Genomic DNA, 19,556 nt, shown 5'->3' with positions numbered 1-19,556 from the left:
AATTTCACTTGAACATAAGAAAATTATTTTACCGTGTAGGTGATTGAAGGCTGGAACAGATAGCTCAGAAAGTGTCTCTATTCTAGGATATCTAAAACTCACCGCACACAACCATGAGAACCCTACTTTTGTTGTCTCAGCTTTGAGCAGTGGGGTTTGGACTGGATGATCTCTAAAGTTACCTTTCCCACTTCAGTGATTCTGTGATCTTGCGAATTAAGGCGTGAAGCTTAAAAAGTGCGGTGCTTGCTTTCTTCTCTGGTCATGGATACTGCACCTGCCACCTTCTAGGCTGACATTTATAAGCTGAAAGGATCACCTCACTCCTGCCTAAGTACAGCTGGTGTCAAGAGTCTGACAACTGTACACTGTCTGCCAGCAGTCCTCATTTGGGAGGAGTACACTGAGTCCACACAATAGAATAATTGAGTCTTCACTCCCCAAATGCTTCTGTGGACACTTTCACAAGGGACAGTGGCAATGCCAATAACTTTTCTGTAATAGCCTATATTTCTCTATGTCAATAACTTTTCTATAATAGCCTGTATAGCTATAGTCAATGTAGAATACTTCAGCATGCCAATAACATTTCTGTACTAGCCAAAGTGAAAGTGAAACACTTTCCCACTCTGAGTGAGTTTAAACACCCCTCCATATCTCTCAGAGGACAGCTGAACCCACAAAGCTGTACGCCGTGTTGCTTAAGGCACTCTCCACTCTGACTGCTAATCTCAGCTGCCATGTAGCAGAGAATAACATGATTTATGTAGCTCAGCGGGTAGAGCACATGTTTGACCACAGGGTACCCAGGGGTCTAGGTCCTACACCAGAAATGAGATGCACTTTACCCAGTGATGGCATAATACAAATTGTAAGAGAAGATTGGACCTAAACCTTAAGTAAAGTGTGACATGGAGGCTGGCCATTGGTACGCTTGCATTTAAATAAGATTAAAATGTCTGGTGAATTGCATCTCTTACAAAAAGATATAAATAGTTAAATAGACCTTGCTATCACAGCTAGTTTTCTCTTTCTGTCAAATGAAACAGGCAGGCCTATTTTAACAAACCAGTTCTTGTGTCTCCTGCTGTTTTTACCTTCTGAGGATCCTTCTGGGTTGGTATTTATAAAAATGGTGGTGTAAGGGTAGCAGGTCATACAGTAGGGAACAAGCACTCCTTGTACCTCCTGTCACCATCTGGAGTCAAACCAAGATGACATTTCAGCATTTCTTCATACTGTATGCTTTTCTTTCAGTTTTAATTAGACAAGACATCTCTTTGTGTGGTAAGGAACATAATTTCCATTTGAAGTGTATTTCTGTAATGACCTTTGACAACGTTAATGTTTTATATATTACAAGATAGACATTTGATCAAGGTTGTGTGCAGAGTGATTAAAGCCACTCTCACAGTATGGGCAAGTAAGGAATTCAACGCACAGGAAACACAAGATCAAAAGACTGCTTCAGATACTAAGAAGGTCAAATCAACTTAAATTACTACTGTCATTTTTATATAATCAGAAGTCAGCCACCAAAGTCTGTATTTCCTGATTTACTCTCTGCAAATCCCTAAGTTGTTGAATCCCGTTTCAAAAAATAATTGAATTTTGTTCAGCTGGACTAGAATAGAGTATCCTTGAGGAAACACCTCCATGTCTGCTTTCAGAGGCCACAGATTGTCATTGTTTTTCGCTGACCCTAGCACAGTCATTTCTAATTTCCTCCTGCTCTTGCAGTCCCTTAAGTGAGACCAACACATTACACTCCAATATGAAATGGAGTAGCAAGTTTTAAAAAGCTCATGAAAAATATTCTTGAGGTTTGTACTTCTCTTTTGTTAAACATTCTACTTGGTTAATAAATGAGCACCTAAGAAAGTTGATTTTCACAGTGATAATTCTCAATTAACACATCTAATTCTGTTGCTGTTTTGCAGGTGGCTGCATGCACATGAAATGTCCTCGCCCTCAGTGTAGATTTGAGTGGTGCTGGAACTGTAGCCTGGAGTGGAACAGAACCTGCATGGGAGATCACTGGTTTGACTAGTGGTGCTGAGGCCAGCCTGTGTTGCTGCTAAAGCTTGTTTTCACCAGGGAAAAATTCTGAACCCTTTGCTTAAACGAAATTCCCCATGGTTTCAGGGTCACAGAGTTTAGAAGTTGGCCAAGCTTGTTGGTTTTTGCTTTCTTGCGCATGCAATCATACCAAATTCACACTGAAGTTTTAAAATCCACTAAGAAAAAAGAGTCATTGTTTTAATGGACAAACTTGCTCATCGTAGTGCAAAGAGGGATAAATTACACCTTTCTGAACTTTTTCATTCTGTCGCATGGTGAGCAGGCAAGGTTCCATTAGGAACTTTGCTTGACATTTACAATTAGGAACCAACAACTCTTGCAAGAGGGAGCAGCCTGTATATGTGTATGTGTGAGTGTGCGTTTGTCAACGGGGTTGGAGGATGTCCCCTGCATCAGCTGTTTTTTCCTTTGACTGCTCCTTTGCTCATTTAGCACGTTTTTTGATTTTGAGGCAGTATTTAATAGCTCTTTTGGCCAGGGAAGGCTGTGGCTCTTTAGTGTTTTCTCAGGGTTCCTTCCTAATTTTAACAGGATTCCTTCTGTAGGGGTCTGGCTTTCTAGCCAAATTCTAACAGAAAACATCCAGCTTTATGCAATATTTGTGCTTGTGTATTTCTAACACACCACATGAAACCTGCCTCCATATTCAGTACAGACTTTGTTACCATCGGAAGATTAGCTAAGGATGCAGTTTCAGTTCTAACCATGACCATTGTTGCAGTGGTTCTGATTAAGTGTTGTGCTTACAGCAATACTTTGGACATGGCAAGGGGAGGCAGGACTTCTCAGGGTTTTTCTCTACCATCATTCTCCAAGTAGAATATGGGTGTATTTCTGAAAATACATTCACAGATAAAACACTGTGGGGAAGAAAGACATCTTTCATTTTACAATGTTAACACAGTAAGTAAAGCTTACTAGCATTTCCAAGCCTGAACAATCTTACTGTTTTATGTGCTTTACACACTGTCTATTCTGAAATGAAATGGGCACTGTCTGTATCCAACATGCCATTAAGGATTTACACAATTCAGTTTTGAAAAAAAGAACCAAAACCAACACAATAAATGCAGTGGTCAAAATGTTAAACTTTATTTCCTTTTTCATTTGAATAAAAAGTGAGTACAAAGATGTTGGTCATCTGTTTCATTGACTGATTTGAGCTCCCAGCTAAGAAGCTAGCCCTTTGATTAAAACATACTATTAGCACACAATAAAGTCCAGGGCCACGGACTTCTTTTACCAACTTTGAATTAATATTTTTTATGGCATGGCTGTAGAGTCCTAAAAATATGTGCCTGGTATCACTCAGTGCAGAGCAAGAAGCTTCAGGTATAAAGAAGTCCAGGCTTACTACAAAAATGTCCAATTGCAAAGAAGTGGAGTATTCAACTATCTCAGCTAGGAGTGACATTAAGAGTCTGAGGAAACAAAAGGATGAAGGTGTGAGGTACCAAAAATGAGAGAGTGATCAGGCAGAATTAAGAAAATGAGAGGAAAGGAAGTGGCAGTGAGAGAACAATGGCCATTTCTTAAAGGTCATTTTCCTTTTTGGCACTGGTGAATTAATATAAAAACTGACAGAATGAGTCAATGTAGCTCATTTAAGTACATTATCTTAATAGCAGTATTTTACTGTGAGCCCTGATTATTTCATTATTTGATTTCTTATACCTGGGTCTATTTTATAATTTATATGGCTTGTTGCCAACAGGCTAGGGACATAATCACAATGCTTAATTTTACTTTGATAGTGTGTTACCTGGGCGCTCATCACTATATTTCATATACACAAACACTGGGAATAAAAGAAGTCTGAAACTTTCCCCTTTTTTTTTTTTTTGGTGTGTTTATGTCTTTCTTATAGAGGAAGAAAAACTTGTTCACTGTAAGGCAGCTTCACTGGGTTAAAGCCTGCACTAACAAGTTAATGTTTTAATTGTCACGTAGAAACATGTAATTTATGCCCCCGGATCAAGGTCTATTGAAGTCGATGGACTATAGATCAGCTCCTGTATTTCTTTCTGGCCTGAAAAGGGTATGGCAGGTGTGAGTCATAAGGCTAGAATAGAAACATCTTTCTTGGAAAGAACTTGTCAGAGAACGGGATTATGAGCATTCATCTGAGACATAAGCAAGGGCATGGAAGGTGAATAAAGAAAGGAGTTCCAGCATTGACTCAAGATAATCCACTTTTAGAGACTGACTTGATAGGCCCTTGTCACATATATTTGCTTCACTCAGTATAGATTTACATCCTGCCATTAAAAAAAGAAGTATGGATCCATCAGATTTTAATAGAACACATCCTGATCTTCTCTCATTTAATGCATATACATCTGTATGCATACATCCACAAAGTTTGAGGTGGTATAGGCTGTAAACCTGATTTCTGTTTACAGTGAATTTCTCATAGGTTGCACAATTCACAGGACATCAAAAATCAGTTTTAATCCTCAGATGACACCATAGGAATGTTCATTTCCTACAGAGATGTGTGAATTGGATCTAAGACTTCCTAAACTGGAAAATGCTTTTTTTGAAAAAAAAAAATCTAAAACTTAAAAAAAAAACCTAATTAATATTGTGATTTGAAATGAAACAAAACAGAACAAACCAAGTCTGCAGTGTTTATTCAGGCTGTTACTTTTATTTCAGAGTGGAATTCATCTCACCCAACTTTAGGTACCTAGTTGGTTCGATAGCCTCAGAGGCTTGCGCAGAGACCTGTTGTGCATGTGTATGATGGGACCTGCAGAGTTTTAAGTAAACTTGGTTATGGCTAGAAGTGTGATGGCAGCATCATTGCCAGAGACAGGGTGCAGCTCCTGACAGGACGAACAGGACTGCAGAACTCCCACACAATCTTGGCTCTGTGGCTTGTGTGCCGAAGGAAGCCTTCCTCTTTTTGAAACTTACGAACTGGCATTGCTTGCTTAGCGTCCACGAAGCCAGCCTTGGCAAACATTTCCTCTGTGTGGGCATGCGTATCTCTGCAAGCTGTCCCAGGCACCCATGGGGGTAATGCAGAGAAACAGGACCCAAGCACAAAACAAGAGTGAAACCAGCCTGAGGGCATAAGTTTCCAAGAGCTCATGGGTTTGTGTTCTCTACTAGCAATACACTCTGTAAACACTAAAATTTAACTATATGTTCCAAGAAGATTATTTATTATGGTGACATAAAACAAAAAAAGCCAGTATATTTTTACATCTAGGTTTGTCTTTGTTAATTGAATTCTCTTTACCTTGAATCTTCTTTATCTTTCAGATTAAAATAGAGTTGATCTTGGTACTGCAATCTGGGATCCTTTTAGTGTGTTAAATGGATAAAGTACAGTATGTGTGCTGAAATATTCAATAATAATTATCTTTATAATAATTCAGCTCTATAACAACAATGAAAATGTCTAATATTTAATTACAGCTGGCAGTGAAATATGAATACTGAGTAGATTAAGAAGATAATATGTAACAGCTTGGCTCCCTCAGGAAAAAAACATATCTCAAAGCTTAGCATAAATAAAACTCTGGGAGCTATGACTGTGAGTAAAATATCATTTATATGTCTGCCTCATCTTGTCACAAACTGCACACCAAATAATTTAATTTAAAAATGTACACTTTAAAAAAGATTCAGTAAATGGCACTCCAGAAGAAACATTAAACCACTCTTGGGAAATAAAAGCCATGCTTTCAAAGGACAGCAAGCAGTGAGATTTGCTTTTTGCATACGATTAGTAAGGTACCACCTAGAGTGCAAACCAATATGGTAGCAAAGCCTTTTGCCTACACATCTTGTAAATTGTGTAAATGGAAGTAAAATTTGCATTTACAGAGGAGAACCTGGGGCACTTGGAGTTGAGAAGCCAGATTCCAAGAGATTCTTCTGACCTGGAAGACTAAGAAGATTTATCCTTCTGTGCCAAATTTTCTCACACTTTGAGGTAACAACTGCTATGTTCCTCATGTTCACAGTGCTGCTCAAACCACTACACAAGAAGTGCAGTAACCTCAATAAGCAACACTTTCAGCAAGATAAGGATAAAGCATACTACTGTCAGATCCAAAGACTGATTCACTCTATGCTGACTTAATTTATCTGATTTAGCATTTGACTAGTATTGTGATGGCTGCTCTAGGGAAACTCTACACAGAGGTGGAGGGCTGCAGCATAGCTCTTAACAGCTAGATTTTCTTCCCAGGCAAAATTCTTGTGCTTCCTTCCTTTCCCCTTCAAGCAACAGAAAAGCCTGAAGAAGACAGCACTGTTCCAAACCCCCCATCTAACTGCTCCCGGTGGTTCTTCAGCAACGTCACCCAGATATAGCTGACAGAACAGCACTGACAGTGATTCAGCAAAAAAGGAGACAAATTTACCACTTTCCATTTTATCATACTTGATTACAGTTTGTAAGGAAATATTTCTATCTCTAACCAGCAAATTTAGAAAAATGCCTCTCTGTTTTCAAAAATGTTTCTCTACTGATTCCCATTATGTTTATTTGTGCATGTGTGCCCATGTGGTTCCCCTTGTGTATCACCTCTTGATTGCCAGATACGTCTCCTCTTCAGATAGTTCATGCTCCAGAAGTCTGCAACTTGATTGTCTGGGAACTACTAGAAAACATGCACTGGGTAGTCTTTCTCATGTTCTGGGTAAGTATATGCAGACCAGAAAAAATGTAAATGGCTTTAAGCAACCAGTATGGTAGGCAAGCTGAGAGAAGCTCATTTAATCATATAGAGAATCATATTTAATGTAGTGGCTTGTGTATCTGCAGGGATTTTTATTGTTTTTTAGAAATCAGGTCATATGCCATTTCTTTTTTCTTCATTATTATTAATAGGGCTTTTTTCTTTGCTTTTAATTTGTTTTTCTTGTCTGTGTCTCCATCTTTCTGAATAATGGAATAATGCTTCTATGCCAGTAGCTAAAATATGCAGCAAGACACTACTTTTTGGCTTTTATCCCTAGAAAGCTTGAGGAATACACATAACCCCATGTAGGCATGGAAGTGCCATTATCTGTATTTTACAGTCAGGGAATTAGTCCAGAGAGCATAACCAGACTACATGGAGGCAACAGCTCGAATGTACAGCAGCCCTTTCATCACAGCTGGGGAAATCTGTGGCTGCATCAAAACGGAGTCCACCTGTGTGCCAGCACAGTGATGAGACAAGCTTAGGGAAGCAGGAAGCAAGTTTGAATTTTAAGGCCCAGAAGACACCAGTATGACACTAAGGAAACAAAGACATAAATAAAATAAAAGGTAGCATTTTCAGTTGCCTAAAGAACAGTGACCTAACCTGATGTCCTTTGCAACCACTGGGAGTTTTACCACTGGCATCACTAAGAGAAGGCTAATATAGAGACTTCGAAAACACCATTTAGTTTGACTTCTTAGCGATACATAGGAGATCTCTGGAAGAATCTGGCGTCCCAGTTTCCTCTTTGTCTCTTTGTTAGTTGAATATTTTATCTACAAAGCACATTCATGCTCACTCTTTCCACCTTATTTTAGTGTAAACTAAAATCCATCAAGCACTGATATCAGAGTCCATGATTGTATTGTCTGCTTCATAATCCCAGGCAATTTTCCAACTTCATTTGCTGGTTACCAGGCCAAAAGCTTGTTGGATGGAGACCTTAAGTTACGATCAAAAGATAGTGCTAAAATGAAAAGAAGCAATCAATAAAATGAAATAGTATTCAGGCACTACTTTTGTTAGGGCCAATATAATGTTTTCCTTGGAATGGATGCTAAATGCTCCTGAATAGGTTCACCCAACTGAGTTTGTTTATGCCTGGAAGCCTTGGACTGTTCTTTTTCAACATAAAGAGATCACAATATGGTAAAAGAGGTTTGAATTTTTTTTAATGAATAGCTGAAGTCCATGTGTTCTGGAGCTGATGGAATTAAAGCACAGAAAAACCAAACCACCTCACTGAGCTACACTGACATTTTTCAAGTGCTCAGTGACACAGCAAATGCCAGGTTTGCTTTTTTTTTTTTTAAATCTGCTTCTCAAAGGCAAAAATGACTGTGATATTTACATTAAAATCAGTCAGTTAATGAAGCAGAAATCAATTCTGATTCAAGCCTGTAAGTTTTAGTGGTGATGTAACTGAATCTAAGACTATACCAAAATGTTACGCTGGCTTTGCTTAGCAAACATTAAGGTGCTGAGTTGCAATCATTCAGGTCCTTATTTTATTTCGAAGTACAATGATCAAGGCTCTTCCTTCATTCTGTTGGATTTTGCAGAAAGCAAACACAGGCTTCCAACCAGTGCTAGCAATAAGCTCCTGTGTGGTAGGATATCTTCTCCTGGACTAGTCATCTCTTCTCGTGTGACATTTACTGTGCACAAATTAAAAACAATCAGTGACATTTCATCTTTAGTCCTCTTTACTGTGTAAGCTTCAGGGTAGAATTGAATAAATAAAAATATAAAGCCAAGTCTACACAACAGAAATCCTACTTTTCTTGCTGTTCCAGTACAGCTATACCACAGACCTACCCGATACAGTATAGCAGCTTGGTAGACCAGCGTGGTATACAAAAGAAGCTGTAGATCAGCACATTTATATATTTATTCATGCCATTATATTGCACTATTTTTTTAAGATCTTTGCAAGTCTAGAAAACTCGTAAGCCCCTTCCCTCCTCAGTTAGGGTCCTATCCAGTATATCCCTGCAATGAGCGAAGACTGGGATAGTCCAACTGCTAGCACATAAACTGTATTGTCATCTGGGTGAGCTCCCACTCACGAACCCAAAAGAGGCCAGGTTGTCAAATGTCACCACCAGATGTACTTTGACACCTTCTTTTGGTGTCTAAACAAAGGTAGTGCACATACTTAAAAGAACAGTCGAGATCTTTTCTGTGATTGTGGATGCTGAGTAGTATGGAAAAATCTGGCCTTGAGAAAATGTGAATCAGTAAGTTTGCTTCCTCAAAAAATGGAAAAGTCTGCAATGCAGACCCCTTTGTAATGAGTGTCCTCAGTGTCGCTTTTCTGTTACATTTCCAGTAAACAGTATATACATTGTGCCATTTTGCTAGTTATTTAACCATTTGTGTAGATTGTAAAAGGCCTTAGCAGAGATTTAACAAGTCTTAGATAAATTATTTATACTTATTATTATGCAACACTGCTTTGTGCACAGAAAAGTGATATTTCTTATTGCCTTCACTCCACTATGGAAGAGAGCACTATTTTTACAAGCAGTAGGCCTTGCCAGAGAAGATGTCCTTAAGAAGTCCCTTCATATATGTTCCTACAGCACTATGTTGGCCTAATCCCAAATGAAAATTCCAACTTGGAGAACTATACAATCAATTATTTAATTGCTTGCAGGAAAAGAGAGACATTCAGAAGCCTTTCTTATTCATGTAGTCATTGTCTCAGATCCTTTGCTAGTCAGTGGCATTACTAGATAGATCTCTATGCTAGGAGGTTTTTCTGATGCTTCATGCCACCTAGTTTCTTTCCCTTTCATGCATTAAGGAGTAATGAGGTATTGTTAGTTTGTTGTGTCCAGCCTACCATCACAGTCACCTTGTTATGCAAGTCTCCATAAATTCACAGAAAGCTGTGGCTTTCCTTTCATGGCAATGCAATTCTGGAACCTGATTCCAGATGCTAGCATTGAGAAACTGTTTCATTCCAAGGTATGAATGGCCACTTTATAATTATGTATCATTATATAGATAGCATTTCTAAGCTTAAGGTTTTCTTTTTCCTGCTTACGTTTCCTATTCCCTTTGTTCCCCAATAGGATGGAGTAGACAGCAATCATATTTCCACTCCATTTATTTCATTAAGCTTAAGAGGCCAAGCTTAAAAGCTGAATCAACATTTCTCTAAACATCTTGGAGATGCACTTTTTTCAAGTACAAGTGATGGACTTTTGGATACCATGGCAGGTGTGGTTGCATCACCACCTTTTGTGGCATTCAGGCCTCCATGTCTTTATTGGAAACACTTCTGACACATGCCAGGTCACAACACATTGTTCACAGACACATCATGCTGGCAATTCATAATCATCCTGTGATGGTCTGCCTTACCCAACACCTTCTTCCCTTTGATTTCAAATTATGTGCTTCCAATTTATGTGGTGTCTACACTTTCTTTCTGACTTTGTCTCAGTTTCTACATCTTAGCATCTGCTGCTGTGCATCTTAGAACAGGTAAGTTACTGCAAAGTTAGCAGGTACTTTTGGTAACCACCCCTGTACACATTTGTATTCTGTTATGATTTTTTTTTCCCCAAGTGATAAAAGAGCATTTTTTACTACTTTACACTACTGTAAATCTGGTATGTTCAATGAATCTGGGAGCTTGATGGGTTTGAATACTTCCAGTTTGGTAACTTATTTACTTGTTTGCCAAATGTGTTTCAGTTTTTTATCCTTGAGGTTTATCTATACTGCCTCTGCTAGACCTCATGTAGAGGTAGATTAATGTAGTGGGCTGACTGTCCAGCAGCTAAGTAACCACCAAATACACATTCCCCTACCCAGCAAGATGGGGGAGAAACTAGGAAGAGCAAAAGCAAGACAAAACTCATGGCTCAAGATAAAAATAGTTTAATAACTGAAGGAAAGAGGAGAAAAAAATAGTGATACAAAAGCAGTCACTCACCCCATCCCACAAGCAGAGAGATGCCCAGGCAGTCTCCAGGCAACACCCTCCCAGGTTTTATTGCTAGGCGTGATGCTACATGGCACAGAATATTGCCTTGACCAGTTTGGGTCAGCTGGCCCAGCTGTGTTTCCTCCAAACATCCTGCCCAACCCCAACCTACTTACTGAGGGGGCAGACTGGGAAATACAGAAAGCCTTGATGCCATGCAAGCCCTTTTCAGCAACAGATAAAACACTGGAGTGTTAGCAACACTGTTTTAGTTACAAATCCAAAACACAGCACCATACAGGCTGCTATGAAGAAAATTAAGTCTGTACCAGCCAGACCCAGTACAAAGAGCTTGCTTTAGCTGACACAGGATACTGCTGTACATGTGGTCACGGCAGCATGAATTACCTACTGCCTTGGTGCCCCTAAGTGATCTGATGCTTAACAAGGGTTAAACTAGTGATGAAGTATTTTTCTGAGTGCAAGTATTGACAGGTTTTCTGTACATGACTGGCAGCCTATTTTTATAAATTTTTGCTTTGACAAAATCTGGTTGAAATAGGCTAACATTGAAAAGCTTCTGTGGGAGGACTGACAGACAGCTGCAGAGACAGACAGATTTGGACAGTAAGGAAGCTAGGCTAAAACCCAGACAGCTGTATGAAATTCTCACCGAGCTACTGGTGAGTGTGCAGTATAGTCAGAGAAATGAAGCTAAGGAGGCTACACAGCCTCACTATATCATTAAATGATGGCTACACAAAGTATTCAGCATTCTCCAATCCAGTCTTAATTTCTACTTTAAATTGAGATCAGAAGTTCCCCATTAACTTAAAGGGAAAACTATTGCATAGATTTGGACAGGTGACTGTGATAAATGGATTAACTCCCCACTGCCCACCAAGTCTGCCTTTTGGGGCTATAGAGGGAGCATGAAGAAGTGGATGTTGTTTCTACTGACTCATGGGGAGAATGAGGTTGGTATTAATTAAAACACATCAATGATGAAAATTACAGAAATTATCTGATTCATTTTCACCAAGTGTCTGCCTGTCTCTCTCTTGAAGTTCACAGCAACCATGATCCTAACTGGGGTATCTCTATTAAGTGTCTCAAATTGGTGAGATGACACCAGCTGCAGACGGCTTGCTTTTGGCTATTTAAAGATCACCAGGATACGTGCAACACAACTCCCAGCTGACTAGAGAGGATGTTCAAGTTACAGTTGATTACAGCCAAACTTTTTCTATGGTGGCAGTAGTCCAGTGGTACACGGATTATGGAACCAACTTTCTCCCTTCTTGCGGCTTCAAAGCAAGTAATGCTCCAGGGAAAGATGAGAGAAGGAGAGATATTAGGTGGCTTTCAGCGATCATGGTCTTTGGTCTGCCAGATTCCAGGCTGGGCCCAGTTTATCTGTAAGGAGAGAACAGGAAGAGTTTTCCAGAAGGGATTATAATGGCTTTTTATCACTAAATACCACTGCTTGAAATAATGCCACATAATCACATCCTTTTATTTTCCTGCTTAGTTTAACATCTCATGGGGGACATTCAAAAGTACATTTTGCTTCTTTTTTTATTAAAACCATTGTACTCTGGTGATTGGCAGAATATAAACTGTATTGCTAGATAATAACTTTTAAAAAAATATTTAAATGGGACACATTTTAAAAGCTTTTTTTTTCACTCTTTATTGCAGTAGCTAAGAAGCCTAATTTTAAAATAAGATTTGGTCTTCTCTGCCATTGATGCACTTTTAAACATTTTCCCCAGAATTAGTTTTGTCTTATACCACCTAACAGGGACTAAATAAATCCTCAATAAATTGCATCCCATAGCTACTGAGTAAGTAATAAGAAGGTATAGCACATAGCAGGTATGATTTTATTTCCCATATAGGCTAGCTGGAATATATACTACACTACAGCATGGACAGAATTTTCATTTATATCTGTAGGAAGGAATTAAAAATAACTCTTTCACAGGATTTTTTCCTTTTTGCTGAAAGAAACCAAAAATAAAACACTTCACTGGTCAGAAAATTGTTCAAATACACACAGAACATTTTAACAAACTGCTTAGCGGAAAACCCAGAAGCAAATGCCAGCACCACTGGGTAACTGGCCTCACTGCACCCTCTCTGCAGAGAGCAATGGCTTGTCAGAAACCATTTCAGCAAAATACAGTTTAATGTTTGTGGAGACCCTGAAACTTCCATACTCTGAAAGCAAATATAATATTAAAACCTCCTCCTGTAGCTATAGATCCTGTGTGGTTCATATCCTACTTAAGTGAGAAAGGGAAAAATAAATAACTTTTTATACACAACCTTGTTCCTTTGTTACTTCCTAGTTACAAACATTGTGAGACTTGCATTGCAGACTTCATAAAAGGTGCTGAACTGCCTGATGAATGCCACAATTACAGGAGCAACACTTAGGTCAAGATTCATTTGAAAATAAAAAAAACCCAAGCAATCTTTGCATCAACAAATGACCTTTGTTTTAAACATGTTAACCAACAAGTCAGGAACACTGGAATATGCCTCCTGACCTGCCGCTGATGACTTGTCTGGCCTTGAGCAAAATGCATTAATGTGTACTTGCAGAATTTTCTGGCAGAATTATTCTGTGACAAAATACCTCCTTCTGTAGGAAGCTGCTGAAGAGCAACAGTGCCTCCAAATATTACTCAATAGTTCTTATTTAGTATATGAAAAAAAGCCCCAAACAAACAGACAGAACAATAATAGGTGCTTTTGCTTCAGGTTTAGCTTCTTATTATCTTAAAAGAATAAAGCAAGCACCTTGTCATTTCACCAAGACTAGAGTTTGAAGAGTGAGCACTGGTAGGGAATTTCAGTTTGAAAGCCAGAAGTTTTCTAGGGCCATACGCCATTAGAAGAGCTTTGCTATAAAGTATTAGGCATGCTTTTCATTTTTGCTGTTATAATCTCTTATATCCCAACTCTGCAGTTTTCATTAATTACAATAATAACTATTCTACCCCAAGAACAGTGTTTTGACCCTGTACACACAAGCAGCTGGGTTATCAAATGTCTTGTATTACAGTTCAGAGGAAGTTGTTAAGTAGGATGATAAAACAATTTCATCCTCTTTCCTTCACTGCTCTTTCAGGCTGCCTCTGCATATTTCAGTCTCTTCCAGCCAGGAGTGCCATCCACTGTGACTGAAGGAGGCTGCACATAAAGATTGATGTGGCTAGGAACTATACATAAGGTAATGGAAAAACTACATTTTCAGAACAAAGTTCAGACTTAATAACAAATCCCTTTCTCATTGACAATCCAGATTCCTCCTCTTTGAATGTGATACCAAGCTCACTGCACATCTCTCTGCTGAGAAACTAACTCATCCCAGCTGATACCACGTTCTCACATACCTTTCTGGTAAAGAGGGTATTAGAAAAAGCACAACTACGCTGACTGTGAATCAGGCCCGAATTTTCTTTCCTTTTTCTGAAGAGCAGCACCAGTAATCATGAAGGAAGTTACTCACTACTTAGGATAAAGGTGGCAGAATCAGATTCATGCCCCTGGCCTCACTTCACAGGTGAGTTGTGAAAATAAACACTGTATCAGTCAGTATAATTAACAATTCCCATGAGCGTTTAAACAGCATGCAATAAATATTAGCCTGTGTTGCTGCCACACATATTGAACAAAGAATAAAAGTTTTGAATAACTTCTCATTAAATTAGGCCTCTTTGGTCTTTGCTCTGAATATGGGAAGGGGTCTGTGGAAAAAGAACTGGGCAGCCATGTCCATTGAAACCTACGTGACATATGAAGAACCACAGAGGAGGCAGTAAATGTGCACCAGTCACTTTCATTCTGACACTTCCATATTTGAGGGGTTGACTTTGCAGCATGCTGTTGCTGTTTATGTGTGTAGCATATAAATCTAAACTGAAACAGTGCATTAAAAATACCAACTTATTAGCTCTGTAAGGCTTGAAATCTTATGCTGTAGCCACATTTTGCTACTCAGACTGGAAGATCTGTTGTACATCTGTGCCCTCTCCCCTCTCCTTAGGAGAGCTAATTATGCGAATCAAGTTACTGTACCTTCCTGTCGTGGTTTAACCCAGAGAGCAAGAAGTACCCACATATTCCCCCTGCCCCCATATCTTTCTGCATAGACCTGATGTAAGCGAGGACCTTGGCAAATGTCCTCTGGAGAATTTTGCTGAAGTAGCTGAAGACACTACCATGCCTGTCTGTGTGCCCTGCCCTTCTTCTGTTACTCGCCTTATACCAATGAACAGTTGGCATTAAGCTGTTCTCTTTTGGAGAGGATGTTGTTGAAAACTTGGGATATGCCTTGGAGCAGTTAAGACACAGACACGTGTTGCTCTTTTGCCTTCTACAGAATCAATAACCCAAGAGGGTGGGAAGGACAGCTAGGAGACTAATAACATCTGAAAGTGCTCCTGCAAGATTTGCCAGAGTCTGTCTGCTAAAAAGCCCCTTGGCTATGTTAGTAAAGCATAAAAGGCTGCCGCCTCCTCTACTGTAAACCAAGTGTCATGTAAACTCATGCAGCTACACCAGATTTACACCAGTTAAGAACTTATACTTGTTTGTAGCTCATGCCCTGATAAATATTTAGGCAGCAGAATCCAAGGCTCCCTACAGTCTACACCGACCAGATGTGTGTCAGGTTAGGGTGCAGCTTCCTCTCTAGACAGATGCAAATCCTTCCCATTCCCACCTGCCCACTTATCACTCCACAGCTGCCACAGCTTTCCCCACAGTGATCTGCACTCAGGTAGGGAGCTGAATGCAACTTTAAGGAATTCAACTCTTGTCTAATTAAGATGATGCAATCAACTGATCCATAAACACTTAAGGATCTTATTAATAGCTCTATTTTTATCAGCTTGAGTGCCAGACACAGTAGTGTGAGGTGATCATTAGTGCTGATATTTGAAGTCAGAGAAGTTTTCGCTTACTGTATTTTCCCTCATGAGCATTTGCCCTCTGCTAACCTACTCCCTCTGCCATTATACTGTGCTGGATCCCATTTGCTGCTAGCATCCAATATAAAGTAATTTGCTCTAAATTACTTTAAAAGTACTGACAGCCACGCTTCCAAAAATACACTGTTAGTAACCAGCTTTTAGGCACAATTTTAGGATACAGGAAACTAAAAGAAAAAAAAAAAAGGAACAAGTTTGAATTGCTTTTAAGTGAAAAAATTTTGGAAAGAAGGTTTTCAAGAGCTACTTTCTTGTGGGAAAATGTGTATTCTCTATTTGCCTGCCTTCTTTTTTGAATTCAGAAATGGCTTTTAGATTCCCAAAGCTATTTATAATAAAATAGTTTATCTCTGCTACTTCTGCTACCCCAGCCTGTCACTTCTTGCCTCCAAGAACTCCCTTTAGCAGTTCTTACAAAGCTTTACTGTGCTTCATACTGTCTAGCACTATGGCAAAAGACAACTTTTTGTGCCCTTAAGGTATCACGACCCAAATGGCTGGTATTTCCTCCCTCCCAAACCCTCTTCTAAGCAGTATTGTAGTAACAGAGCAACAGTCAGAGAGGAAGACACATCATATTCCCACAAGGTCTTATTTCATTAAGAGAAGAAGAACTTAAACTTGAGAGCAAAATCTACAAAATGCTATGAAGGCAGCTGGACCCCTCCAGCTATGAAACACAGGAATTTCTTTTTGCTGTTGGATGAAGCATACCACTCTATGCAGAACTCTTTACTATGGAGTTCTGCAAGCTTCCCTTGTTTTCTTGTGTGATGGAGAATCCTGCACACACAGTGCATTGATGTTTGGAAGTCCATATATCTTGGTGAGTGAATGTAACACTGGCTATAAGATCCTTATGCTGCACTAAACTGAGCACTAGCAAATCCCCTTGTCTTTGTAGAAGCCTTATTAATTTCAAATGGATTTTGGGAAATTCCCCTTGGCACAGCTCAGTGCAGAAGGGAGGGTCCAATTAGGTTTGCAACCGTTTGACCAGTGCCACTGCATAGGATTTGTTTTCAGAGTTAATATATTTGCCTAAACAAGGTATTTGTATTAAGACACAAAAAAGCATTTTATACCTGTCAGGGGCAAAGCTTTCCCTCTGTCAAAAAAGGGAAACTCTTTAATTAATTGTATGACATTGCCACACTGCCTGATGTAGGTGTTGTAACAGTGCTAGTGTGAGGTGGAGATTTTTGCAATTCTATTGTCTGTGTTGAAAGAAATACTGTTGGTTTTTTTTAATACATTTTTTAATTGTTTGTGATTCTCCTCATGAAGAAAAATGGACAGGAAAAGAAGATGACAAGACAGAAAACACATTTCCAGTGTATAAACAAGCTCAGACTTCTAGGTCACTTATGTCTCAGATGCTACAACTCATTGGAGGTGGCAAGAAAAAGTGATGCTTAGGGAATCAGCTGCAGCCATCTGTCTCCAAGGAGCAGCTGGTGATGAGATGCTGTTATTAATGAAATGCGATTGCTCACTGCTGCCCATTTACTGCAGTTAGTGTAGCCAATTCTGATTCATGCTACTATTACAGCTACTGTGCCTGGGAGGCAGCAGGCTTTGTTGGTAGTACTGATAAAACTTGGGACACCTGTGTTTTAAAGGTGTGAAAAACACTATATTCAGAGTGCTTACATAGACTTTCGTGGTTGAATTGCCAGGTAACTGACTGACAGATCCCAGAGCTCAGAGCTTCCTGAGCTAGTGATCATTAGTCATCTAGAGTTGGTGAGTAGGAAATGACATTAGCTGTGTTAATCAGATTGGAAAAAATATGAATCACTGGGGTTTGTAGGATTAATAATATACTGCTAGCATATGTGAGCATGCAAATAAGACAATGCCAAATCACACTGGGAACAGTTGTGCTAAACCAGGTACATCAAACAGCTGGGGCTGAGCTCAGTGTTGCAGGAGCTGGTAAGGACATGGGCTTATCGGGCTGTAGTATGCACAACAAGGCTTTGTTTGCTAACATTTGTGGCTTGAGTTTAGAAGCACCTGAACTCCTGCAATAAATTACAGTTACTAGGATGACATTGAGGACTCTCTGCAGAGCAAGAGGCGTCTCAACAGCAATCTGGGCATCTCAGCCCAATCAGTTTTTAACATATCACAGAGAAAAACACCTGACAGGTATGTCACTCAGTTTTGGTGCTTCTGTACTTCCTACTGCATTTTCTATAAAACTGCGTTGTTGACGTTTTTAAGCCTTCTTCTAATACAAACATATGCCTTGTCAAAGTAATCCTGATGCTGGGCTACAGAGTCAGTCTTTTCTCAGAAAACAGTCCATTCAGAGTACTGTATCTAACAGTTTTCATGAAGGATTATCTAAACTTGTGATTTTGACACTCATCTGACACAAGGTGCTGGGTGTTTGAGACCTGTATATGAAGCAGGCAGCTCTCTGAGGAGGTCTTGCATAGTGACTGTTCTCAGGTACTCCCTTAGTACCTTAGTACCAGTTTTAGGTGGCCATCCCCAGGAGCTTTGTTCCTGCAGGGCCAAGTGTGAGAACTGCCCAGTTTCTGGCTGAGCCTTTTGGACACTTAGCCATAAAGTCGCTTAACACAGTTTCCTACTGAAGAGGTATTTGGAGCAGGGCCTTTCCCTCCAGCAAAGGAATGTATTAAATTGTTGACAAGGGACCCAGCAGTCTCAGGCAATGCAATGCCTAAGGAACTTGAGGACTGGTTTCAGGACAGCCTGCCAATGGTTTGTAAGAGGTTGCTAATCATTATCAATTGCAGTGATTTTTCCAAAGGAAGTGAATTGCAATTGCAAATTCACAATTGCAATTTCACATAGACCACAAAGGAGAAGTCTGAATAACAGCCTTTGATTCACCATCTTTTGCTGGATTCAGCTTTGTTGACTAGCTCCATACCCTGTTGCCACTCCCCTCACTATTCCCTAGCCTCAGACCTTTTCACAGAATCAAAGAACAGAAGGGAGGCAGATACAATGGGGCAGCCTGTGCCATGAAGCAAAGATGGATGGGTTGATTTCTTATGTATGAAGAGAATCAGGGCCCTTACACAGAGACAGTCCTGGGGGTTGCTGTGTAAGTGCATGAGGTCACACTTGAGACCGAGGTGGACAAGAATATAGACAAATGGGGGCAGCTGGAGGCAAAAGTAAGCTTTTACAGAAATAGTGTGATCTTTTGTGTCTGATAATAGTTAGGGAGAGGTTCTGCTATGGCAGAGCCATGGCTGAGACTGTTTGGGAAGGGAAAAAGTATGGCATTGTCACTGATTCGCACCTATGAAAAAGCATCCCGGTATTACATGCCCTTCTTGTTTGCTAGATTACATCTCTGGCAAATCCTTTTAAGCTTTGCCAGATTACATCAGGTTTTTTTAAAAAACAAACTGTCAGATTATGTCTCTGGCAAATCCTTTTAAGCTTTGCCCCATGCACAGGCAGCAGGACAGCGGAGCATGTTACAGAACTGGAACCAAACATGTCTCTAATACTGCAGTTAAGGATTCAAAGGTAAATAATTAGTAGATGCCAGCAAGGCACCCAGAAAATCTTTCACACTGAAGCAATTTCACTTCAGAATTTATAACATCATCCTTTCAACAATGGTTTCTTTTCATTACAGCCTAAGAGCAGTGTGGTGTCTGAAACAGCCTAAGCACTATGAGGCCTGGGCTTCTGAGAATTATGCTGTCATTTTTCTCACAGGTGTCCAACCTGCCGTTTCCTGGCTCCTTTCCCTTTTGAGTGACTGCTGCTGAAGAATGATCAGATGTCTTCATAAATTTCCAGCTATTTTATGTAAAAATATCCCTCTTT

At 39.7% G+C, this 19,556-nt stretch overlaps 1 protein-coding gene across 1 annotated transcript in view; it reads left to right on the top strand.

Moving 5' to 3' along the window:
- PRKN (parkin RBR E3 ubiquitin protein ligase) overlaps positions 1–3,149 on the top strand; it is a 491,539-nt gene extending 488,390 nt beyond the window's left edge. Inside the window, exon 11 of the mRNA XM_031049876.2 lies at positions 1,941–3,149. Coding sequence (XP_030905736.2) covers positions 1,941–2,050 — 110 coding nt within the window. The 3' untranslated portion in view covers positions 2,051–3,149. The remainder of the gene's footprint in view (positions 1–1,940) is intronic.
- The last annotated feature ends 16,407 nt before the right edge of the window (positions 3,150–19,556 follow it).

Source organism: Melopsittacus undulatus, chromosome 3 (assembly GCF_012275295.1).
Source record: "Melopsittacus undulatus isolate bMelUnd1 chromosome 3, bMelUnd1.mat.Z, whole genome shotgun sequence".
Taxonomy (NCBI): domain Eukaryota; kingdom Metazoa; phylum Chordata; class Aves; order Psittaciformes; family Psittaculidae; genus Melopsittacus; species Melopsittacus undulatus.
The sequence above is the reverse complement of the archived record's forward strand: the minus strand, read 5'-3'. Positions and strand labels throughout refer to the sequence as shown.